At 39.9% G+C, this 25,718-nt stretch overlaps 3 protein-coding genes and 1 long non-coding RNA gene across 6 annotated transcripts; 2 read left to right on the top strand and 2 right to left on the bottom strand.

The window, feature by feature from the left end:
* Positions 1-785: 785 nt before the first annotated feature.
* Positions 786-1,616, top strand: LOC134667807 (uncharacterized). Its single transcript, XM_063525236.1, has one exon. The coding sequence runs from the start codon at positions 786-788 to the stop codon at positions 1,614-1,616; it is 831 nt and encodes a 276-aa protein (XP_063381306.1).
* A 3,993-nt stretch (positions 1,617-5,609) lies between these two features.
* On the top strand, positions 5,610-8,663 carry LOC134668913 (putative nuclease HARBI1). Its single transcript, XM_063526419.1, has 5 exons — positions 5,610-6,486; positions 6,847-6,982; positions 7,110-7,251; positions 7,342-7,626; positions 8,464-8,663. Exons 1-5 carry the CDS (start codon positions 6,377-6,379, stop codon positions 8,571-8,573), a joined length of 783 nt encoding a protein of 260 aa, XP_063382489.1. The 5' UTR covers positions 5,610-6,376; the 3' UTR covers positions 8,574-8,663.
* A 2-nt stretch (positions 8,664-8,665) lies between these two features.
* On the bottom strand, positions 8,666-11,553 carry LOC134668924 (uncharacterized). Of its 3 annotated transcripts, XR_010098841.1 has the most exons (4): positions 11,281-11,553; positions 9,937-11,148; positions 9,382-9,504; positions 8,797-9,030 (listed from the first exon to the last, which is right to left on the bottom strand). It is a non-coding gene; the product is annotated as an uncharacterized LOC134668924 (long non-coding RNA). The 3 variants fall into 3 exon arrangements; XR_010098840.1 differs by having other exon boundaries at positions 8,666-9,030; positions 9,937-11,553; XR_010098842.1 differs by lacking the exon at positions 8,797-9,030 and adding an exon at positions 9,122-9,156 and having other exon boundaries at positions 9,937-11,553.
* Positions 11,554-20,660: 9,107 nt separating this feature from the next.
* Positions 20,661-22,407, bottom strand: LOC134670045 (uncharacterized; the record flags this gene model as incomplete). Its single annotated transcript, XM_063527709.1, has 2 exons — positions 22,335-22,407; positions 20,661-21,832 (listed from the first exon to the last, which is right to left on the bottom strand). Coding segments are annotated over exons 1-2 (1,245 nt in total), but the record flags the coding sequence as incomplete, so codon positions are not given.
* Positions 22,408-25,718: the final 3,311 nt, after the last annotated feature.

The raw sequence follows: 25,718 nt of genomic DNA, 5'->3' as shown, positions 1-25,718 counted from the left end.
AGGAACAGCAGCATTGTGAGAATTTGTAGCTTCTTGTGAAGGCAATACTGGCAAGGCATTCAAAGTACTTGGGATGTTAACACCCATGGTTTCGGAGTCCTTTTCGGCTGTTTCGAGGCTAACTGCCTGATTATAAGCTTCGTCCATTGACAGAGATGATTTTTCTAGTAAACGTTCCCGTATTTTAGGCGACAGAATACCAGATATAAAGGCGCATCGTACAGCTTGTTCTTTATGTTCTTCAGCTGAAACGGACTTGAAATTGCACTTTTGCGCCAGAAGATGCAAGGCGCGGCAATATTCAGAAATACTTTCGTCTTGCTTTTGTTTTCTCGTCCCGAGGACATGGCGAGCCAATATTTAGTTTTGGGGTTTCACGAAAGTTTTGTCTAAGAGAGCAATAGCAGATTCATAGGTTTGACAGTCTTTGATGATGATGAAAATATTAGATGACAAATGGTTCGCTAGCAGTTTTAATTTTATAGTATCATCCGTGGCATCGGTGGAACTATGTTCGGTGAGAAAGCTAGTGAAGGTATACAGCTGTGGCGGACTGGCCTTTTTGGCCACACGTCTATGGTTAGACGTGTTTTAGGCTGAAGCATGACATTCAGAAACAATCGCTGATTTTTTCCGTGTCATTTGAATGTTATCACATTTATTAATTAATTATAGGAGATTTGTTATAACGGGAAGTTTCATTCGACTCCGCCAGTAGGTCTCCTATATTGGTGACCCCGATTGAAACAGTATCGCATAATAAATTTACAAGCAATCATAAAATAATGACGGATGAAACCAAGACCGCTACCGAAGCCCCTTGTGTGGTATGTAAAGTCACTGTACGCACTCCACCGTTTTGGCCAGAGGAACCCGCATTATGGTTCTCGCAAATGGAAGCCCAGTTCGCTATCGCCGGCATATCAAGTGACACAACCAAATTTAACCACGTCATTGGCCAGTTGGAGCATAAGTACGCCGTAGAGGTAAAAGATATTATTAGCAACCCACCAGCTGACAATAAATATGAAAAAATAAAATCGCAGCTCATATCGAGGATCTCCGTGTCTAAAGAACAAAAGTTCCTGCAGTTGATGAAACACGAAGAGCTAGGTGACAGAAAGCCGTCACGATTCCTACGACACTTACGCGCGTTGGCAGGTGAGGGCATTCCGGAAGATTTCCTGAAAACCGTGTGGATAAGCCGTTTACCCGGCAGCCTGCAGGCGCTTATTACGTCCCAAGCCAAAGCTACGTTAGAAGAGTTAGCTGAATCTGCGGACAAGGTACACGACGTCGCTCCTCAGGCTCTGCAGGTCCATGCATTGGGCACTACCGCTCATGGCACGGAGATATCCGAAATTGCAAGGCAAATGACTGAACTTACAAGGGAAGTTGCTGCCTTAAAGGCTGGAAATCAACCGCACACATCAAGATCCGGTTTCCGTGGCAGTCGAGCGCCGTTTAGGTTTGGCCGCCGTCAGGATCGTTCCGCATCGAGACCCAGAGATCAATCCATATGCTTTTACCACAACCGATTCGGCGTTAGAGCTACCCGCTGTACTAGGCCTTGCGGTTACCCAGGAGCGGAAAACTTCAGCGGCAGCCGAAATTAGCGCCCAACGTCTGCCATATAAATCCGGGCCGTCTTTTTGTATTGGACCATACCTCTAAAGCACTTTTCCTAGTAGATACAGGATCAGACTTGTGCGTATATCCGCGCACATACATTAGAGGACCTCGTGCAAAATCTAATTATGAACTTTTTGCCGCTAACAGTTCAATAATACACACATACGGCTCGATACAATTACAACTGGACCTGGGGCTCCGTCGGATTTACAGCTGGAATTTTGTGGTCGCCGACGTATCCAAGCCCATTATTGGCGTTGATTTTCTGTCGTTCTACAGTATAGTAGTCGATTGCAGAAACCAGCGGTTGATAGATAACTCAACAACATTGAGCATCACGGCCCCACCTCAGCCGTCAGCAAAATCTATCGCATCAGTGAAAGTAATGTCAGGGGAGTCGAACTACCATAACATTTTGTGTCAGTATCCTGATATTACACGCCCAGCCGGCATGCATAACACTCCCAAGCACAATACCATACATCATATTCGCACTACACCTGGACCGCCAGTTACAAGCAGGCCACGACGCCTTCCACCGGATCGCCTAAAAATAGCTCAAAAAGAATTTGAAGCCATGCTCGAAATTGGCACAGCTTGCAGATCCGAGAGCTCATGGTCGTCTCCATTGCACCTCGTTCCTAAAAAGGATGCCGGCTGGCGCCCATGTGGTGACTATAGAGCCCTTAATGCACGTACTATTCCAGACAAGTACCCAATACGACATATTGAGGATTTTACACAGCAGCTGACAGGAAGCAAAGTATTTTCTTAAGTTGACCTCGTCAAAGCGTACAATCAGATTCCTGTAAATCCTGATGATATTCCAAAGACTGCAATCATAACCCCCTTCGCGCTGTTCCATTTTCCGTACATGACGTTTGGCCTCCGAAATGCTGCACAAACGTTCCAGCGATTTATGGATGAAGTGCTCCGAGGCTTAGATTTTTGCTACGGATATTTGGATGATATCTTAATCTTCTCCTCCAACACAGAAGAGCACGAAAAACACCTTCACACGTTATTCCAGCGTCTGCAAGATTACGGTGTTCTCATTAACGTAGCAAAATGTGAATTTGGAATGGCGGAAATTACTTTTCTTGGACATAAAGTATCAGCCCAAGGGATCCAACCCCTCGACACTAAAGTACAAGCGATGTTGGATTATCCCGCACCTAAAAACGTCCGAGAACTCCGCAGATTTCTTGGCATGTTTAATTTTTATCGAAGATTCGTGCCAGGCGCTTCAGAACTGCAAGCACCCTTAAATATTGTGCTGGCTGGTCCAAAGAAGAAACCTACGCAGGACATTGAGATGACGCAGGAAATGATGAAAGCGTTCGAGGCATGCAAAAAAGGACTTTCGCGAGCTGCTACCCTAGCTCATCCTCGAACAGACGTTGAGTTGGCTATCCACACTGACGCCTCAGATACCTCTATTGGCGCTGTACTACAACAACGAGTAACACCTGGAGCTTGGGAACCACTAGCATTCTTTTCTCGTCGTCTGAAACCGTCGCAAAAGAAATATAGCCCATATGATAGAGAACTGCTGGCTATATATGACGCTATCAGGCATTTCCGTCACATGGTTGAAGCCAGGCCATTCACTATTTACACGGACCACAAACCCCTTACTTATGCTTTCTCCTCAACAAGAGACAAATGCTCTCCTAGGCAATTCCGCTACTTGGATTTTATTTCCCAATTCAGCACAGACATACAATATGTGGCAGGGAAACTAAATGTAGTGGCAGACTGCCTGTCCAGAGTTGAAGAAATTGGTGGATATACGATCGACTACAAAGCGCTGGCAAATTCTCAAGACGGAGATAGAGAATTGCATCAACTACTACAACACGGTACAGGGCTGAACCTAAAGAAATTGAGAATTCCTGACTCCGATCTCGAAGTGTACTGTGATGTCTCAACAGCATACCCAAGACCATATATAACTGAAACTTTCCGGCGAAAAGTATTCGACGCAGTACACAGGCTGAGCCACCCAGGCGTTAAAGGAACCATCCGCCTGGTAACGCAAAGATTTGTTTGGCTTGGCATCAGGAAAGATTGCCGATTGTGGGCTAGAGAATGCGCAGATTGCCAAAAGAACAAAGTTTCACGTCACACTTCATCTCCCATCTCATCATTCTCCACCCCATCTCATCGTTTTTCACACGTCCACATGGACATAGTAGGGCCATTACCTTATTCTTGTGGTTACAGGTACTGCCTCACGGTCATCGATCGCTTTACGCGTTGGCCTGAAGCATATCCATTGGCGGACATCACCGCAGAGACCTGCGCACTAGCCTTTATATCAGGCTGGGTCGCCCGCTTTGGCTGTCCTGCAAAAATCACCACGGACAGAGGCAGACAGTTTGAATGCGAGCTTTTCCGAAGTTTGGCGACAATCCTTGGATCTGAGCATCGACCAACAACTTCTTATCATCCGGCTTGCAATGGGATGGTCGAACGCCTCCATCGACAGTTAAAAGCAGCCATAATGTGCCATACCAACACGCACTGGGTAGAAGCTTTGCCTTTGGTACTCCTCGGAATCCGCAGTGCTTGGAAAGAAGACATCCAGTCTTCGGCGGCGGAGCTCGTATATGGCGAGCCGTTGCGCCTACCTGGTGACTTCTTCAAACCTTCAGAAACTACTGCAGTCAACTACTGCAATTTTGTGGAAAGGCTACGCAACCATATAGCTAAAATCATCCCAGTTCCTGGCACTCGTCACTCTCAGAGGCCGTTCTATATCCCGAAGGACCTCACCTCTGCAGATTATGTTTTCCTACGACATGGACCTGTCAAAGGATCACTAGAATCCCCGTACACTGGCCCATATAAAGTTTTGCAGAGAGGAAGCAAAACATTTAAAATAGAGAGAGCAGGGAAAGCAGACACTGTCAGTATCGACAGGCTCAAGCCAGCGTATATGTCCAAAGACGATTGGGGAAATCTAAGTCACAGCAGCGCTACTCCTGACACGCCATTAACTCCGCAAGTGCCTGCATCTGCTACCAATAATCTACCGCTAGAGCAGGAACAAACTGCAGAAAAAAGAACTCGTAGCGGCCGAACCGTACACTTTCCGTCCCATCTTTTTGACTATCGACCGTAGCAACGGTCTCGGCGGGGGAGTAGTGTGGCGGACTGGCCTTTTTGGCCACACGTCTATGGTTAGACGTGTTTTAGGCTGAAGCATGACATTCAGAAACAATCGCTGATTTTTTCCGTGTCATTTGAATGTTATCACATTTATTAATTAATTATAGGAGATTTGTTATAACGGGAAGTTTCATTCGACTCCGCCAGTAGGTCTCCTATACAGCCAATGCAACCACTTATCTCCAGCCGCGGGGGCCGTAGGTTCAACGTCAAACCGTTCCGGTCGAAGATATCTGGATAATAAATGCGATGACGTATCATCTGATTCTTTCTTCGGATCCGTCATTATTTTTCTAGTTAATTAAATTGATACATAGAAACGAAATACCAAAGGAAATTGGCTTTAATTAACTAGAAGTATGCAACTATGCATAAGATAAATTAGACATATAGGATAGACATTAGGTTTCTAAAACGCGTATGTCAATATCATAAACAATATCTAGAAGACAAAGGAGATTATATGTCAGTTACTACTAACCAGAGTAACAGCTTCAATAGCAGTAGCAGTGTACAGTCACACACCCTCCATTCCTTGACTGGCAATAACTTATAATAATTTACATGCAAGGACTGTACCTACCTTTAATTTTGTCCGCTGATACCTCGCTTGTCCGCTGATGAAAAATTTGTATGTACCAAAGAAAACACTATACACCGTGAAATTTTAGTGGTTGTTTTCCCGCAACGAAATGATTCTGCTATCGATTTACAATCGATGTGTAATCTTTTTTTAAATAATGTTAAGAAATGCCAGATTTATAAATGTGTCGAACGAAACTCGAAAGTGACCTAACACCAGTACCATTACCATGAGTTTACAGTGACAATGCTCGCTAGCGACTGCGTAAATGATTTCTATGGAGAATAGTACAGCGCCGTCGGCGGTCACTCATAGAACTAAAAATCGGCAGTATGAGTTCAACGCTAGCGATTACTTTTCGATAGGTATTTTACCTAGCTCGCTAGCGAGTAACGTTTGTAGCTGTTGCCTATAGAAATTGGTACCATGAGTCACATTTTTGACATACGCTACCGAGCAATACGTTATCGACTGTAGTAATCTATTTCACTGGCATATTGGAGCGTGAAAACTTATTAGAATTCGTGTTATAGTATATTTTCTTATCATTATTTATGTAAATAATGTCAGCAAGGCATTATTTGGCATGGGATATGTTAGCGAAAGCTGCATATGAAGACGAACGACGTGAACAAGGAAAATATCAAGCCGATATGAGAAACATATTAAGAAACCCACTTCAACACATAAGTGAGAATAATTTTATTAAAGAATATAGGCTTAGCAAGGAAGCTTTTGAGGATTTGTGTGATTTGTTAATAAATCATGCGGATTTGAAATCCACTCAAAGAGTGTCAGTGGAATCAAAGTTAAGTATAAATTCTATAAAAGTGTTAAGTACTTATACATTTTATTTGACATTTATGAGTGTTATTTTGTAATTAACCAACAAACTAACTCTTGCAGGTTTTATGTGCATTACTATTTTATGCACAAGGTAGTTACCAACGTGTGACTGGCAAGGCACACCATTTTTCGCAGGAAGCAATGAGTGTTTATATTGAAGAAGTAACAACCGCTTTGAACCACCCCAATATTCTAAAAATGTTTATCAATTTTCCAACCACACGCCAAGAAAGAGATGACATTAGACACAGGTAAAAATAGACGAATCACAACTTAAACTAGGTACTGACGTAATTTACGGCAGTGCCCCCGCCAAGTCGAGCAAAACAAAGAGGCACGGCCGTACTATCCTTTTCTCGAAGCGATTCAGGCCATTTTCGACGTCCTGTAATATTGTGCTGGCTGAAGCTAGAACCCTGAATTTTCATTAATATATAGGGCTTAACATGCTTAAGATATATTCTCAAAAACATTCAATATGTTCATATTGTAGTTTAAAAATTATTGTGCAACAAAGTTCCTTATTTTCGACACTGACTCACTCACTCACGTAATATTCTTTCCTCTTATGACCACAATACAATACCTACAAACCAATCTTCACATTTTAGTTTTTTCAATAAATATGGCATCCCAGGGGTGATAGGAAGCATTGACTGCAGCCACTTCAAGATATTTACACCCAAAAAGGAAGAAGAACACTTATATTTCTGTAGAAAGCATTATCACTCAATGAATGTACAAATGGTAAGTAGGTCTGTTTTTATCTGTATAGGTACCTAACCTACTCCTTAATAAATTTAGATTGACATGTTTATCTAAAAGCTATTTACTTACTACTCGTAATATTATATACAATATATTAATTTTTCAGATATGTGATCAGGATTGTAAAATTTTATCCATTAATGCTAAGTTTGGAGGTGCAGCCCATGATTCTTTCATATGGGAAAATAGTAATGTTAACAATTATATACAGTCTTTACACAGGCGTAATGAAATTGTCTGGCTTTTAGGTAAGACATATTTTGAATATAATTTAAATTATGATTCATTTAAAACAGCATTTATTTTTGTCCTTAATAAAATATATTCCTATTTTACAGGTGATTCTGGTTACCCTCAACGGCCATGGCTGATGACACCATATTTAAACCCAACTCCCAACTCTATTGAAGAAACTTTCAATGCAGCCCACACTTCTGCAAGAGTTGTCATTGAAAACACTTTTGGGCGATTGAAGAACCGTTGGCGCTGTGTACACCGAGATAGAAATTTACATTATAGGCCAGAAAAATGCTCACAAATTATTATAGCATGTTCTGTGCTACACAACATTGCCTTAAAGTACAATGTTCCGGATCCCGAAGAGATATGTGAACAAGATCAAGGTATCTATTATATAAGAAAACAGTACTAATAAAAAGGGCCTTCGGGATGGGATATAGGCTATACATAACTATGTATAGCCAGTATAGCCTATATCCCATCCCGAAGGTCCTTTTTATTAGTATACTAGCTTTTTCCCGCGACTTCATCTGCATGGAATCAGTAATTTAGGTAGGTATTATTTTATCCAATCTGCGTTTTGTTGATTCCCCATACAAACTTCCACCCCCTTAAAGGATGATTTCTGGGATAAAAACTATTCTATATCCTTCCCCACAACTCAAACCTATCACCATACCAAATTTCATTTAAATCGGTTCAGCGGTTATTGATTGCCCATACAAATTTCCACCCCCTTAAGGGATTCTGAGATAAAAAGTGTCCTATGTCCTTCCCCGGGAGTCACACTACCCCTATACTAAATTTCAACTAAACCGGTTCAGCGGTTTAAGCGTGAAAAGGTAACAGACAGACACACTTTCGCATTTTTAATATTAATTACTAGCTTTTGCCCGCGACTTCGTCTGCGTGGAATCAGTAATTTTGTTAGCTATTATTTTGTCCAAAAGGACCCTTTGTCCTTCCCCGGGATTCAAACAATCTCTATACCAAATTTCATCTAAATCGGTTCAGCGGTTTAAGCGTGAAGAGGTAACAGACAGACAGACAGACTTCCTTTTATAATATTCGTATGGATAGTATGGATATACCTACTGGTGAAAGAATGTATGAAATATAGGAACCTAGTTTAGGATAACATACAAAACTTCAAAATTACATTTTTATAATATTAGTATATAAAATAAATAATTACCTATAGAAGAGCTCTCTCTTTTCAGAATTTCATCGAGAGGAAGTGGTGTTGGAAGATGGAGGTGCTAGCGATTTATTAATGGGGAGAGCACTACGGGATCAGTTAGCTAGAAGACTTGCATCAAGACGGTCATAGTATAATTGTTTAAGAGTGTAATGTTTGCAAATAGGTACCAAGTATCATTTGTTAAATAGGTAAAACAAAAATATACATACACATTTATAACATTTTTATTTTTTTTCCCAATGACTTACAATTCTATTTCCCAATACTAACAATTGACTAAAACAATCTAACCACCTTTCTTGCATCCTTATCTCTAATTCTCTTAACCTATTCCTCTCCCGCTCTGCCTCCATTTGGAAATTTCGCCATTCACAGTCAGACCTGACGAAGGCTTGCCTTGCCAAATCGGACTGTGTCTGGGTACGAGTACGAGAGGAGAATGTTGGCGTCGGACGTGTTCGCCGCCGCCGTGGCGTAAGTGGTAAGGGCGTAGGACTCTGCGGCGCGTGCTGCCTGCCTCCAGCAGCCATCCGCGCGGCCCGAGTCGCAGGCTCCTGCGCCTGTGTCATGCCGGCCTCACTCCTGTCTAGCATCCGCGCGGCCCGAGTCGCAGACTCCTGCGCCTGTGTCATGCCGGCCTCACTCCTGTCTAGCATCCGCGCGGCCCGAGCCGCAGGCTCCTGCGTCTGTGTCATGCCGGCCTCACTCCTGTCTAGAGGATACAAAGTAATGATAAATCAGTATTTATTGCACATACATACATTCATACCTATTATAAATTGCAGGTTAAAAGAACACCTCTGCAAGATTAGAGTTTAAGTGTGTTGTGGGCAATGGGCTATAATATTACTGAGCAGTACTTACACCTATAAAATGTGTCAATAAATGCAAAATTTATTATCTGCTTCTAAATGAGGTTTAGTAAATAAAACTCTACCTGGGCTGTTAACTATTTCAGGCTCCTCTCTGCCCGCCAAGTCTTGGTTATTCCTGTCCACAGGTAAGGGTGGAAAAACTGGGGGTTGAGCCGATGTCCCTGGCCGATTCCAATCTTCAACATCTGCAATAAAAAATAAAAACAATAAAATAAATACTTGGTAACAAAATTACAACCAAAGAGAGATTGGTCTTTACAGTCAGCTGCAGAGAAAAGGTACCACCCCTGCATAGAAATTTGTATGAAAAGGTGCAAACTGCTAAGCTAATAGTATTGCTGACTGTACATTGATACTGGGCAATAATATTCATACAAAAATATAAATCCAATAATTGTTACACATAAAATCATTGTCATCATAATTGAAGAAAATATATTTGTGCCGCTACCCTTTCCAGGATACCGAGTCGGGACAACCAGCTTTCTAGGCAGAATCAATACCAGCTAGGCTATGGTGACTCTTAACTATGTATGTTGTTAGAATTTTTCTCAGGACATGCATTAAATTAATTCCATTGATCTTATTTTTATAGCAACAATGATACGGAAACTCACTGGAACAAGTTTGTTGAGCAAACTCATCATGTAGTATAAAAATAGATGGGCTGTCATCATTATCAAGTGTCGGTAGTACAGCCAGTTCAGTTACTTCTTCCTGTAAAATATTTTAATTTAGGTATGACCATAGAGTAAGATTAAGGGTCGGTTCCACCAAACTGTTCGTATCGTTAAAGAGTTCACTAAATTTTTATGTATGGAAAGTTTCATAGTAAAGCGCCTGGGCGCGCCGGCTGACTTTGATCAGTCTGTCAAATGTGGTTGGTGCAACTGGCCCTAAATAAAGAATAACAAACTCCCATAGGACAGCATTCTCTGTGTAGGGGATTAAGTATGGGAGTTCTTACTTTTTATTTTATCCTTAGGGTAACATTCCATTTCTGACTGCAGCTGCACTACTGGTACTTAATGCGTCGCTGTTACTGTCAGTTTCCATAGTAAAATGAACAGTAGTGCAGCTGCGGTTGGAAATGGACTGTCACCTTAAGTGTAAGGCCTGAGTGGACGCTCGAGTGGGGCGTGCAGCGGGGCGGGGTGTGCGGATTGCATGTTAAGTAAACAAATGGAAGCGTATAGGAGCAGCCTTAGTACACGCTGCTCAAATTACTTGTGAGCCCGACGCCATGCTACACACCCCGCCGAAATTGTTATTAAGCATGAAGTACCCATTACCCTACCTCCAGGCCAACCTCCGGAATTTCTACAATGCCTGTAGCTGCCCGTGTCCCTGTTATAGCCAGCACCCTCTGCTCTAGGTCACTTAATTTTAATGTACAAGCAGGACCACCACCAGTTCCTGCTCCAGCTCTGAATATCCGAGCAGCCTTTTTCTTCGTATTGTTCTTCAGGTCACTCCACACCTTCACACCCAACACGCACACACACACACACACAAAATCAGTGAAGAGCGAACCAAATGTACATGCAAAGAAAAAAATGTGATGAATGAATAGGTAAATGAAAACATAAATATAAAGCTAATGGGTTATACACACAAAACTTCCGTGAGAGACAGACATATCCAAACCCGATATTAGTGACCCGTTTTTAATATATTTAATATGTTATACACATACCTTTCTCCACTTATCTGTATTTTTGGTGACGCCTGTCGCATCCGCGTTTAAAAGTTGTGTCAGCTCGGCCCACCGTCGGGTATTGAGCTCCTTCCCATGTGGCCCATCGCTGGGTTTGCTAAGGTCACCATGCCTGTTAACACATGAGATGAGAGGGACCTTAAAATACTTTGCTAACCACTTGAAACTAAAATATTTCATCATATTATTATAAACTAGGGAGACTGTATAACTCAAATTAAAGTTAAAGTACATAGATACTTACTTTTGCATGTAGTCAACTAGAAGTTGAAATTGCGACGTACTAGTACGCATTTTTTAGTGTTCCGTACAAAACTTTGTTTACGGAACACTTATGGGATCACTTTGGTCTTGCAAATCAGTTAATTTTGAAGTGAAAACTTCTTTAGCGGCGCTAGGCACTTTTTTTTATACACAGTAACACAATTTACGTCATGCCAATCGACTCAAACTTAAGTAGAGAACTGTCACATTGACAAAGTAACCAACACAAATACAAGACCCCCACTAACACTTTACATAATAATACTGTGCCATGACGCTTTTAATTAGCACGGTTATGTTTATATTTTTTAAACGAATGCTTGGATACTTAGCTTTTTGCCCAATATCGTCCTACTCTGTCGTTTCAGTATAGTCAAAAAGAGATAGCTTTCTTTGCTGTGAAGTTAGGCACGTCACTCCAAGGTAATTCGCTATCGTAACGTTAACTACACGATGAATCGAGCTTACGTTAGCGAGTATAGTAAACGAGTAATTGACTCATGGTACCAGTTGTTTCGAAATCTACACGAACCGCGTTTAGGCGCTAGCGATTGTAGTAACGTAATGTAAGTTCTCGATAGCAACTCATGGTAATGGTATAGTAGTAGCACTGCAGTAGTACCTACCTAATTCTTTTGAGTGAATGAAACAAAATAACCTAAAAAGTAGTTCCATTTATTTTTTCTTCACACATTATACGTGCAGTTAGTTTGCAGATCCTTAAAAGTAAACATAACAAGTTAAGATCAAGCTTTTAATGATCAAAAACTTAAACAAACACTTAAACTTCCCGATACCGCAATAATTGTTCGAACTGCAATCCGCCACGTTCAATACACAATCACCTCTGCCCTGTGCATGTGCTGGCGTTTGAAACTACCCGTGGTTAAGCAGCCGCTGTGTTGCGGCGACAATGGTTCGTGCATGTGGGGGTAACTTGGGGGTTTAAAATCCCCCGAAGACGCAGCGACTGTAAATGGTCCGGTTCCGCGTAAAATCGCCGGGCGGCGGGGGAGTCGTAGTTAGCCCTAGCGTACAACTGCACCATCGCCACGTACTCTAAATTAGAATATTCGTAATGTCGATCCATTTTACTAGAAATAGCAGTGATGACATTGACAGGATCTGTTATCACATTAGTTTAATAAGCGAAGAGGATGTAATTATTCGATTTACCAAAGTTGACACAACGTAATGGCAATCATCAAACTAATAAAAAGGTTTTATTTCAACTGTTAATCGTGAATAGTTAGGGAGGCGAGGTAGCTAAATGGCGTAATTCAACGGCGCCGTCGAGACCTATCAAAATCGAAAGATAAAATAATTTCGAAAAGAAAAGGTCGTATGGCAAAAACCATTTTAGCGGTGGGTTTGGCGTGTACGGTTTTTCAAAAATGTTAAAAAAAACAGTTACTTGGGCATTCTCGAGCGCGTCAGATATTCATACTACGTATGCCCCGAGTGCCTCTGATAACAACGGTATACTAATCTGCCGGTTTGCGTGGTGGGGGTAGGCATATAAAGTAGTCAAAAATGCAAAAAAAAAAAATTTACTCGAGCGCGTCAGATTTTCGGAAGGGGTGTTAAGTAGGCCCCAAGGAAGCTTCCTTTAAAAAAACTGACGATTTCGGCGTGACGATAAGTTACGATGAATTTTTGAAAATGCAAAAAACAAAGTTTTTTTGAAATACTCGAGCGCGTCAGATTGTCATAGGGGAGGTTTATCTCGGTATCCTGAAAGCATATTTTTTTAATCTGACAAAAATGTTGGTGGGTTCTCTTAATCTGACCGAAAAAGGTTTTTTGGTTTCTTTTTTTCCTTTCTTTCTCCTTAATAAAACGGGGAATTTAAGAATGACAATAAAGCGATAGATACAACCAACGTAAATGTAGATGAAATGTAGTACGAAGTGTATTATTTATTGTATAAAAAAATGAAATGATATAAAAATTGGATTATAATTGTATTGTTATGTATGATCTTCACATTTTTGCTCAATACAATTCATCTTCTTCTTCTTCTTCACTGGAACTTTCATATTGTGGCTCCTCATCCACAATTCTTTCCTGCTGAGTGCCTGCAACATCCGTAACAATTATTTCTATTCAGTAATTTTGTTGAAAGAATATTATAGAAGTACAAAAATTTACCTGAATCAAGCGTCTCATCATTGCTGTGCTCAGTGTCATTCTCGTTGCCCAGAATATCCGGCGATACAACAACAATTTGAGGATCAACAGGCTATTGAAATACATACATGAAACTATACATGTTAATAATACTTTTGTATACAGATGCTCGTAACTTTTTCCGAGTCCACGAAAATTGTCGAGAAGCTTTAGAAAAAAAAAATTTTGAGATATAATAAAAGTCACATCATTTAATCATCGTTATTTCATATCAATTTTTTTTAACACCCCCAGTTTTCGAGATATACTCCAAAAACCGGGAGTTTGAGTTTTTATGATGCTTCAAGTCAAAAAGTTTTAACTTTGGACAAAAATGTAAAGAGACCTTTTTTGTGTAAAAAAAAATTACCTTTTTTGTTTATTTAAACTTTTTTTTGTAAAATGTTCGTTCGCGACTTATATGCCGGAACGCGTTCTTAGGAAGACGAAATGGCTCCTCCACACTTCCGGTCATGCGACAACCGGCAGATATTGTATTTTTACTAAGTTTTGGATTATATTCTTCAAAATAAAAAAATAAAAAATCGCGCTCGAGAATGCCGGATTAACGTTTTTTTTTTACAAGTTCGCGACCCTATAACTCGGCGGCGTCAAGGACTTATCGTCAGATTAGTTAAATTTAGTCTTTAAACACTAAAATCAACCCCCAATATCTTAATCTGACGCGCTCGAGTATTTCAGACTATCCATTTTTTTTTTACTAATCTGATCGTCTATCCTAGGCGCGCGTCACTACATATAGAGCTAAATACTTTACAAGGTTGTTCTATTAGGTCTAAGGTATCTCTCATATCTTAAACTGCCACGCTCGAGTATTGCCGAAAATTCCCCTATTCGCCTCCCTAACTAGAAGGAACAGTCTAAGTAAATTTTAATTTCAGTTGTCAAACAGTAAAGCACTCTAGCCCGTTACACAGTTTAAAAAAGTAACATGTGCTTGTTTATCTGTTTACAATATCGGGAACTGTCGTCTACTTGCAGTTTTAGTGTGTTACTATTGTTTTTCGCTTGTTCGAGTTTAGGTTATTTTTTTGTAATTTTTTTTTTTTGGAAAACAGTTTATTTATAAGTTTGTCTATCATAATTCGAAAGTACTACCGATAGCAAATCGCCCTGCCGCGGGAAAACAACCACTAAAATTTCACGGTGTATAACTCCATTCACAAGCCGCTGCATAAAACATAGCACTTCATAAGTAATTGGAGTCTAATACTCCAATTTTTTGCCCTATTATTAATCAGAATTAGGACATAATTTCCTAAAAAAAAACCGGCCAAGTGCGAGTCGGACTCGCGTTCCAAGGGTTCCGTATATTACACAATTTTTAACAATCAGTGCCGGATTAAGATATTTTGATGCCCTAAGCATTTCTAGGTGCCCCCTCTAACTAGGGTCATCAAGATTACATTGATTTTTATGGTAAATTGAGAGAAGTTCATTGCCGCATTACAGCTGAGAATGGAAATCAGTCACATCATTTTATCACGAAAATTGACAGTGCCGCAGCATTAATATTGCAACAGAGTACCTAATGCTGTTGCAGTCGCCACCCGAATGTCACCTTTATCATAGCTTAGAAAGTAATAGAAATGCGAGCGAAGCGAGCGCGGAAATTTTTCGATATAAAAACGCAATATGATAGACAGTTGTACATTTTTACTTTTAGTATGGAAATCAGTCACATCATTTTATCACGGAAGTTGACAGTACTGCAGCAGTAACGTTGCAACAGAGTAATGTTGCTGCAGTTGCCACCCGAATGTCACCTTTATCATACCTTAGAAAGTTATTGAAAACGCGAGCGAAGCGAGCGCGAAAATTTTTCGATATAAAAACGCAATTTTACTTTTAGTCCCAACCAGGTGCTAATCCAGGATTTCATACAGAGAAGGGATGGGACAGTTTTCTATCAGCCTAGCTTCGCATAGGGCTCGATATTTAAGGGTCTCAGCGAGGTTGTTTTTATGCATACAATATGCAAGAAAGCAGAGCTTGGAATTGAATTGGCAAAGTGTGAGAATGGCAGTAGGCCCAGCTGCGAAAGAGGAAAGCTTGGATTTGGATCCACGCCCAAGTGTAATTAAGGCAGAAGATCAACTTTGCCGTAAGGCAGAAGGCAAAGGAGTGGGTTGAAATCGAATCTATGCACATGTAATCACGACTCTTCTACTGCTACCGATTGTTTCCCAAAGAATTACGCGCCAGTATTTTTGCAAATTAGCTTTTGGACAGCTAAAAAAAATCGTGTGGTAAAAACGATGTGTCTGTCCCTAATTTTAGAATTAGTTCACCTTTTTCAACCTGGCATTTTGGTGCCCCCCCTGAACGTGGTGCCCTAAGCACGTGTTTGTTTAGCTTATTGGTTACAAAGTTTTTATTAATTCAACTATTAAAGTCGACGAGTACAAAAAACTTTAAGCTAGCTCTCAGTTTAACATTTTTTTAAATATTATTTTTAATTTGACCTTACAATTACTCGTAAGTAGGTAAGAGCCAACAGGAGTGGTCATTCCTCCATACAAACGTAGTCCTCGTTTTCCTCCGTGGTTTTTGAAGATTAATATTGAAATAAGAAAAATTAATATTGTCAAATCTGTGTCGGACCGTTTTGCTTTTTTTGATATTTTTGTTTTTTAAGACGCTAGAGCCCTTCAAAAATAGCCAAAATGGCCTAATTGGCTATGCCGCAATGAGAGGCGTGGTATTCAAAACTGAAAACTGTAACGCTATATAGTTTTCATTGAAAGTAGTTATTATAAGCTTTTGTTATTTTTTTTTCATGTTTTTGGACCATGGTTCAAAAGTTAGAGGGGCGTGGGGATATTTTTTTTTCTTTCGGAGCGATTATTTCCGAAAATATATAAATTTATAAAAAAATGTTTTAAGGAGACCTTTATTCGTTTTGAAACACCTATCCAAGGGTACCCCACACTATTGGGACTACGTAATTAAAAAATATATATACACCGTGTTTTTTATTGAGTATTGAGTACCTTTGAGTTCAATTGGCGTAAAGGACATTTTAGCGAAAATGAGTTATATATACAGTTTTAATACCTGGCTTAACAACCTCAAAGCTGTACTCAGATTGCCTAATCATGCATGCCATACGATTAAATAAATAAGTATACAGTTTTGTTCAGAATTCCAAGCGCTTTTGTTCTGTATAGTTAAAATTTCGATATCTCGTAAAAAGTTGCCTTTACGACCCAATTTTTACACTATGAGCTTGCAAAAACAGCATAGCTCAAGGGGCGTAAATGACCAGTTATTTTTTCTTTTTGTTTAGTATTTTATTAGTCATATATGTATTTGTTTGCTAAAGTTAAACCTCCAGCGATGGAATAATAAGCGTTCCTTACAAATGTCAAAAAACACGTTTGTTCTATGGGAGCCCCATTTAAATATTTATTATATTCTGTTCTTAGTGTTTGTTGTTATAGCGGCAACAGAAAAATACATCATCTGTCAAAATTTCAACTCAAGCTATCATGCGATACAGCCTGGTGACAGACAGACAGACGGACGGATAGACGGACAGCGAAGTCTTAGTAATTGGGTCCGGTTTTTAGTCTTTGTGTACGGAACCCTAAAAAAGATAAGTATAAAACCTTCTTGTTTATGGATGCCCAGGGTAAACTGGAAGACGTAATATTCTGTTTTTCGATTAAGAGCACGAATATTTCATACCTACTTATAATTTCGTAAATTTATAACTTTGTTTATTATAAAATAGGTAAGTAAGTACCAAACTCCTCCGTGAGCTCGGCTTCGGCGAAAGCTGGCGGGATACCGCTCTGGACCGATCAAAGTAGCGTGCTCTTGTGTTGGAGGCCAAGACTCAATTTGGGTCACCGCGCCAACAAAGTAAGTAACTAAGTAAGTACCAAACTATTTATTGAAGATAGTTACCTATTTAGTATAGCTCCATACTTATGTGCTTAGTTTTAGCTATTTTCTTTCTTCTAGATTGTTATTAAAACTTATTTACTCTTTTTACAGAAAAAAGAAAATAGTTCAGCAAGAATTCCAGGATTTCTAAATTATAGTTGTTCGTTGGATGTCTCGCCTGATTTTTAACATTTCTGCCTTATACCAATTAGCTGATTGCTATGTTTATATACTTACTTTATATATACATACTTACTTTATGGTTTGATACAAAATTTAATCACGAATTAGACATAGTTGACCAAACAAATTTATATGCAGGGGGGGTCAGTTATTTCCGCAGTCGACTGTACTAATTCAGAATAAAATAACTAAGTACCTACAAGTACTAATACAGTAGGTTTAATTGAATAGTACATTCTAGAAACAGTAAACTACGCTCATTGGGAGCTACACGCATTATTGGCCCGGTGGGGGTGTTCAGGTAGATTGATACACGGCCCTAGGCATATTGGTTAATACTGTATACTGGGGGCCGATTTTTGAATTTCGACTGCCCAATTTCGTGTATTTTGTTCAATAATATCTCCAGTACCCGGCATTTAAATTCTACTAATAGAATTGAAAACGAGTGGTCAATACCACTCGATTCCCAATTTCTATCGCTCGTATTTCAAACATTAGCATTTCGCTGCTTTTCGAGTTTCCACCGATTTTCGAGTGACGAAATCGAGCGCTCGAAATTCAAAAATCGGCCCACTGTACCTAAAGGTCATACTGCTGTAATTTTTACATGGTCGTACAATTAGTAGAGTCTGTTCGAAAAGAGAGGGAACGTGGAATGTATTGGGCCCCATACAATTCCACGACTCGTCTCTTTCCGCACAGACTCTAGAAGTACTTTCAATAACAATATAAATACTTAGCTATTAATGTTTTTTGTACTTTTTAATATTTAAAAAAATGTAGCTTATGTCACCCGTAACATAAAAAACGAATCGTTAAATCACAACAGTCACCAAAAACGGCTGATGAATAGTTTTGATGCTACGATGGATCATACAAACAAACCCACATACTTACAGCCCTATTCATACCGGATTACGGAAGTCTCTGTATGTTCAGTCAGCTGCAGATATAGCCTCCTAAGGCCCAGTTATACAATAGAAAAACCGGTCAAGTGCGAGTCGAACTCGGGCGTTTTCAAAAATAAATATTGAAAACCTGATTCTTTCACATCTGGACGTTCTTGGGCTCAGCCTCATTCTATTCAGAATCGACAGCATTTTCCATCCCACCATTAAAAAAAGATATCCCAAAATGTCTATTCCATTACGTCACGTTTTAGTATGAAAACATTTTTCACTTGTATGTCGTGACGTAGTGTGTAGTAGTGGAATGTACAATTTTCATACAAATTTTTGGGACATTTTATTTTATCATCAGAATTAAATATGCTAGTGATTCTGAGTTGAAAGAATCCAAAAACACCGGGATCTATGAGAATCAGGTATTCGATATTTATTTCTGAAAACGCCCACTCGCGTCCCAAGGGTTCCGTACTGCACACATTTTCGAACGAACGAGCAAAGCGAGTACATTCAACTGTTCATTCAATTGTTCCACACACGGCTGTCTAGGGGCACCCCCCGGCTTTTCCGTGTTTTTTAACTGAGCTATCAGAGGATATAATATTTAAAACTTTAGCGTTTTGAACACATATAAATAAATACATTTTTGAATAAATTTAGCGTTAGACCCGTCTATAAAAAATGTGAGTTAATATATCTTATAGTTAATAATCTATAAATATGTGTCAGAGGTTACGCAATATTTTATTTTTATTTTGTTCAAGTATTTTGTTAAGCATAGTGCCTACATTTTTTTGCATTGGTTAGGCGGATCTTTGTTATTTCAAGATAACACGGCTATAACCGCGAAAATCGAAGTTCGCAAATTGCTGGCATTTCTCTCTGTCACACTAATTACGGTTTCATTGGAGTAAAAGAGAAATCTTCGCAATTTGCGAACTTCTGTGTTCGCGGTAGACCCTCTGATATACGGCAGTTCAGCCTTCTCATTTAGCTACTCGTACTTAAACCAATCATTTGTTGTTTTATTATTATTTGTTCTGTTTGAGCACTAACGTATCCTTCCACCTTACGGGGAAGCGCACCTCTCTCGGATGCTTCAGGCCTTCGGCCCAACGCAGAGCTTGGCCTTCGACCTTCGCACTAGCTGTCCACACCACGTTTCACGTACCTAAACAATTGCGGTTGTAGCCCTGATAGAGCTTATCCGCAATTCTTAGTCTTAAGTCCGGCTCACGCTTAATTGCAGATTTCTTATACGTTTTTCCAGTAATCTATAGGTATCGGGCCCAATCGCTTAACAAAAGATACAACAAAATCGACGATCTCTTTAGCAGGAAGCATGCACATGTCAGAGGCTCCGGGCCTTCAGGGCCTTCGACCTTCGCATTCAGACACTTGTACTAACTGCAAACTGCAACTCATAACTAAAAATTCAGAATTTGTCCCCCTTTGCCAAACAAATTTCTTTGCAGGGGAGTTCAGTTATCTCTGCAAATGTACGTACAAAACAAAGCCTGACGAAATGAATCCCACCCACTATGCCCCACCCTACTCTCTAAATCCCTGGAATTGCAGGCGTCCATGGGCTACGGTGACCGTTTAGGTACCATTAGATGAGCCGTAGGTTTGTATGCCTGCAATGTGGTATAAATAAAAACATTTTTCGTAATCTGGTAAAAACAAAGGTGTAAAAAAAACTAAAAAGTCGAAAATTGTTAAAAAGTTTTATTCTCTAAAATAAAAACTTTTATTCCTAATATCCAACGGGTACAGCGTTATTGTTATTGTAACCAGAGTTATAATTAGTGTAATCATTGTTACTGTTACCGTAACCAGTATTGTCATTGCTGTAACCAATGTTACCATTATCGTTTCTATCGTAGTTAGTGTAACCTGTATTCTCGGTATTGTAACCAGAGTTGTCATTGCTGTAACCAATGTTACCATTATCGTTTCTATCGTAACCAGTGTTGTAGTTAGTGTAACCTGTGTTCTCGGTATTGTAACCAGAGTTGTCATTGCTGTAACCAATGTTACCATTATCGTTTCTATCGTAACCAGTGTTGTAGTTAGTGTAACCTGTGTTCTCGGTATTGAAACCAGAGTTGTAATTAGTGTAACCAGCGTTATAATCGGGTTTTGGTATTACTGGTGCTTGTACTACTGGTGCTGGTACATATGGAACTGGTGCTACCGGAGTTGGTGCTACTGGGGCTTGTATATTTTGAACTGGTTCTACTGGGGTTGGTACTTCTGGGGCTGATATATATGGAACTGGTGCTACTGGAGCTTGTACATTTTGCACTGGTGCTACTGGGGTTAGTTCTTCTGGGGCTGGTATGTATGGAACTGGTTCTACTGGGGCTTGTACATATTGAACTGGTTCTACTGGGGCTGGTACTTCTGGGGCTGGTATATATGGAACTGGTGCTACTGGGGCTTGTACATTTTGAAGTGGTGCTACTGGGGTTGGTACTTCTGGGGCTGGTATATATGGAACTGGATCTACTGGGGCTTGTACATATTGAACTGGTTCTACTGGGGTTGGTACTTCTGGGGCTGGTATATATGGAACTGTTTCTACTGGGGCTTGCACATTTTGCACTGGTGCAACTGGGGTTGGTACTTCTGGGGCTGGTATATATGGAACTGGATCTACTGGGGCTTGTACATATTGAACTGGTTCTACTGGGGTTGGTACTTCTGGAGCTGGTATATATGGAACTGGTTCTACTGGGGCTTGTACATTTTGCACTGGTGCTAATGGGGTTGGTACTTCTGGGGCTGGTATATATGGAACTGGATCTACTGGGGCTTGTACATATTGAACTGGTTCTACTGGGGTTGGTACTTCTGGGGCTGGTATATATGGAACTGGTTCTACTGGGGCTTGTACATATTGAACTGGTTCTACTGGGGCTTGTACATTTTGAACTGGTTCTACTGGGGTTGGTACTTCTGGGGCTGGTATATATGGAACTGGTGCTTCTGGGGCTTGTACATTTTGAACTGGTGCTACTGGAGTTGGTTCGTATGGAACTGGTACAGGTACATTCTGGCTTGGTGGGACTGGTAACTGAGCGCCATTCTGGAGGTGTCGCCTTTCGATCTTCAGTCTGCCGCCGCCTCCGTGTCCGTGAATGATTTTAGCATTCGGGCACTGGTCTAAGTGTACGCACTGGCCGGTGACCGGGTTTCTGACAGTGGGGTGGATGCAGTGGCAGGCTGAGTAGCCGCAAGTCTGCTGGTTGTCTTGCCTGGGGCGGGATTCGTAGCAGGTTGCCTCGCGGGTTACGTAACCACAGCCGGCGAGGGAGTACAGTTGGGTGCCTGGTGGGCAAGCTTGACCTTGCGGGCCTGAGGAAAGTTTTGAGGTAAAGTTGGATGTTTAAATAAGAAAATGTGATATAAATGTACCCGAAGGAACGCATTGTATTTTCTACAGGATATAGAAGTGACCTTTTTCTGAATGTGTTTGGTCCATATGTAATTTCTTGTCTTAGCTGTAAAATGTGGAGAATTTCTGATTTAAAAGCGCATTTGTGTAAACAAATAGTTTTAATGTTTATCGACTTAGTAGTTATAAAATACCTACAAAAATCATTTTTCAATAAAAGTATACATAATTTTATTTACAGATGTAGTGGATAATTATTTTCCATCGTATTTTCTCGGAAAAGCTCGTATTTGTCATGCTATTTCAGTCAAACTCAGTACTGTGTGTACCAAGATTGACTGAAATAGCAAGACACGTTCGTACTTTTACGTTAAATTACGAAGGAAAATAATTATGCGCTAACTTCATATTCAATATGTTTTTGGCATGACATGTTTTTTTTTGACAAAAATAGAAACTTACCTTGAGGGACCACATTCGCTGATACTGAAGACAGGCCAACGACGGCCAACAGGCAAGCAGTAACGTACTTCATCCTGAATCTCTGATCAAAAGTCTTCCGTGGTAACCCAACTTCCGAAACACTGAAGCAATAAACGGTGATACCGCTATTTAAGCTATTCTCTGTAAAATGCAATACAATGGTACCAACCATTTTATTTGAACAGTTTGTGATGAACTCATTATTTAAATTTGATAATAATAAATATCACATGTAAGAAAATGCAAAAGACGTCATGGCACAGATGGGTGTAGTAACCAGAGTAACAGCTTCAATAGCAGTAGCAGTGTACAGTCACACACTCTCCTCATTCCTTGACTGGCAATAACTTAATTTACATGCAAGGACTTTTAATTTTGTCCGCTGATACCTCGCTTGTCCACTGATGGAAAATGAGTATGTACCAAAGAAAACACTATATAACTCCATTCAGAGGCCGCTGCATAAAACATAGCACTTCATGAGTAATTGGAGTCCATAGAAGGTAGCATCCTGTAGAAGTGGTATACGCGTGCCTCCGTGAGGGACAAAACAAACGCAATGCGACAATATTAAAAACACGTTTTAACATTCCTGGCAACAAACCAAAAACAATTTACATAATTCGGTCGGGTTAAATAACCCGACCGAATTATGTAAATTGTTTTAGGTATAGTGGGCAACATTTGTTGCCCACCATACCATACTAAATTTATGGTGGGGAACAAGCAAAAAGTGAGACTGTGACAAGGACAAGCAATAACACGGCTTTCTCTGCTACTCCTACTGAAAGTTCCATAAGTGCATCTCGTTCGGTCGCTTGGCCCCTCCCCGTTTCATCTCTATATTATTGTACCTCTATGTTGGAGTCTAATAATTTTTTTGCCCTATTGTTAATCAGAATTAGGACATAATTTCTTGAAAACGACCGTTCGTTAATTACCTAATCGAAAATACAACTGTTTAAGAAAATTTGACGCTGGTTGAATGTGTACACAGCACGGTTATATAACGTTGTTACTCTGGTTATTTCAACTCTGCGTTGCTATTATTGAGTAACCATTATTATAACAGATTGAAATATTATTAATTATAAAGAAAGTTTACTTACAGGCCTTATATATGGCAGAGCTAAGATTCCACCTAAATATGCATGCCATTTTTAGTCTTATGTTGTACAGTAATTCGCTTTAAATTTCCGTGAAAAACAAAGTAAATAAAATTGATATGACGCCACTTCAGCTTTCCACTCTTTTAAAATATATGTATTTGTTTGCTAAAGTTAAACCCCCAGCGATGGAAAAATAAGCGTTCCGTTATATAATAGGTGCAAAATATAACAATGAATTAATACAATAATTTATTACGCAGCTGCGCAATAAATTATGTATTTTAATAACTTTCAAATGTAAATGTAGGAATATTCTTCGGTAAACGCGATAGTTATTCATGAAATAAAACTACATATTTATAGTTATGCTATTTAAAAAATTATATGTAGGTATATTATAATTTCTATCGCGTTAATATAACGAACGAACGCTGTAAAGGGTTCAAAAAGTCGGGATGTACCTATTTAGTTTTATAACAGAGTATCTGAAAGGACGCTTAAAGGCCTGTGCACACCGGCTGCGTGTGCGTGACGTGCACGTGCGCGTGCGGTGTTGTAGTATACATATCCTTATGAGAGACGTCACACCGCTTGCGTGACGTGTGCGTGTGCGGCTCCTACATTTTGGGGCACGCACACGTGCACATCACTCACACGCAAGCCGGTGTGCACACTTGCACAGGCCTTAAATCCGTAGCACTCCGTAATGAAAATTGGAACAAACGGCCGCCATCTTGAATTTCTTTATTTTTAGACTAATCATGTAGAATATAAGAATTCGAAAGGCTCCTTAACAGGAATCTGATGAAGTCAAAATTATAAAAAACCGTCGCCATTTTGAATTTCTTCATTTTTGCTCCAATCATGATGAAAACTAATATCTGAGGATCCGAAAGGCCTCTTAAAATTGATCTGCAATCAACATTACCAAAAACCTTTTATTATGATTATGATGATAATTTATTTTATTTTATTTTATTTTATTAGTCAAATAAGTAACACAGCATTACAGTAAAACCAAGGCACTGTGAAATTAAAAAAAAAAACAATACAAAGAAACTACAAATAAAAACAAATAAAAACCAAAGACAAATTTTGAGTCGTGTACAATGCGTTAAGTCCGAACGATTCCGGACGATTTGACAGCTCATCGTGTAGAGGAGCCATGAAATCTATGTAGGTACATCTGAAGTCTCGAAAGGTCCCTTAATATGAATCCGTAGTCAAAGAGTGACTGCCATCTTGAATTTCCTTGTTGTTTTATTTTTGTCGTCATCTACAATATTCGTTATATTTTGTGTCCACTAATGTCTTATTTATATACATTTAATAACATTTCAATTGCGTTTGTAAATAACCTTGCAACCCCAAGGTCTAATAACGAGGATCTAGCGCACAACACATGACATTTGTTTCAATAAAATAAATCATTGGAATTACTTTTTAGGGTTCCGTACCTCAATAGGAAAAAACCGAACCCTTATAGGATCACTCGTGCGTGTCTGTCTGTCCATCCTTCTGTCGCAGCCTATTTTTTCGGAAACTATAACTGGACAAATTAAGTTCAAATTTGGTACCTACACATCATCATCATCATCATCTCAGCCATAAGACGTCCACTGCTGAACATAGGCCTCCCCCTTTTTTGGGGGGTGAATGCCATAATCGCCACGCTTGGCAGGCGGGTTGGCGATCGCAGTCGAGTACACCGAATTTGAGGGACGCTGCTGCCCGTCCACCGGTGGTCTTGGACGTAGTTTAAGGACATACCCGGGACATACCGGGCCATAATAATGTAAATTTGTGACCCAAAGCAGGACATGTAACATAAACAAATGAGTTTTAATAGCTGGGGTTCTAAGGTCCACCACCTTGCATTTTGGAGACAAAGCAAACCGCTTGGAACAGGTGTTCCTGGGGATGATCTGAGCCGATTAAGCTCGGTTGCCAAGAGGTTCCACCCAGCAGGTGGGCAGGGGAGGGGGGGCAAAAGTGGCTCCGGCGCGCCTCACTCTAAGCTATATATCTGCATACATCTAGCAAGTATATCAAGTTTGGTGTCTTTTTCGTGTAATTCGAGGATGAAAAATTCATTTCTGTGACTAAATTTTCACTCTTCCATACAAAAAAATCGAGAAATTAAAAATTCCAAAAAAATCTTTTCACTTTTTATTTCGAAAATCCTCTACAAAATTAAAACTATGAGAATTTGCTCTAGAAAAAAAATACCTGTGAATAGCCCAGTTATCCTACT

The sequence above is a fragment of the Cydia fagiglandana genome, chromosome 1 (assembly GCF_963556715.1).
Source record: "Cydia fagiglandana chromosome 1, ilCydFagi1.1, whole genome shotgun sequence".
In the NCBI taxonomy this organism is placed as follows: Eukaryota; Metazoa; Arthropoda; class Insecta; order Lepidoptera; family Tortricidae; genus Cydia; species Cydia fagiglandana.
Note: the sequence above shows the minus strand (reverse complement) of the source record. Positions and strands in the feature narration are given on the sequence as shown.

Bases quoted from the DNA above. Each gene is read 5' to 3' on its own strand.
- LOC134668913 (XM_063526419.1), top strand. From the start codon at position 6,377: ATGAGTGTTTATATTGAAGAAGTAACAACCGCTTTGAACCACCCCAAT. The intron at 6,983-7,109 runs GTAAGTAGGTCT...TTAATTTTTCAG, and splicing joins ACTCAATGAATGTACAAATG to ATATGTGATCAGGATTGTAA. The intron at 7,627-8,463 runs GTATCTATTATA...CTCTCTTTTCAG, and splicing joins GATATGTGAACAAGATCAAG to AATTTCATCGAGAGGAAGTG.
- LOC134667807 (XM_063525236.1), top strand. From the start codon at position 786: ATGACGGATGAAACCAAGACCGCTACCGAAGCCCCTTGTGTGGTATGT.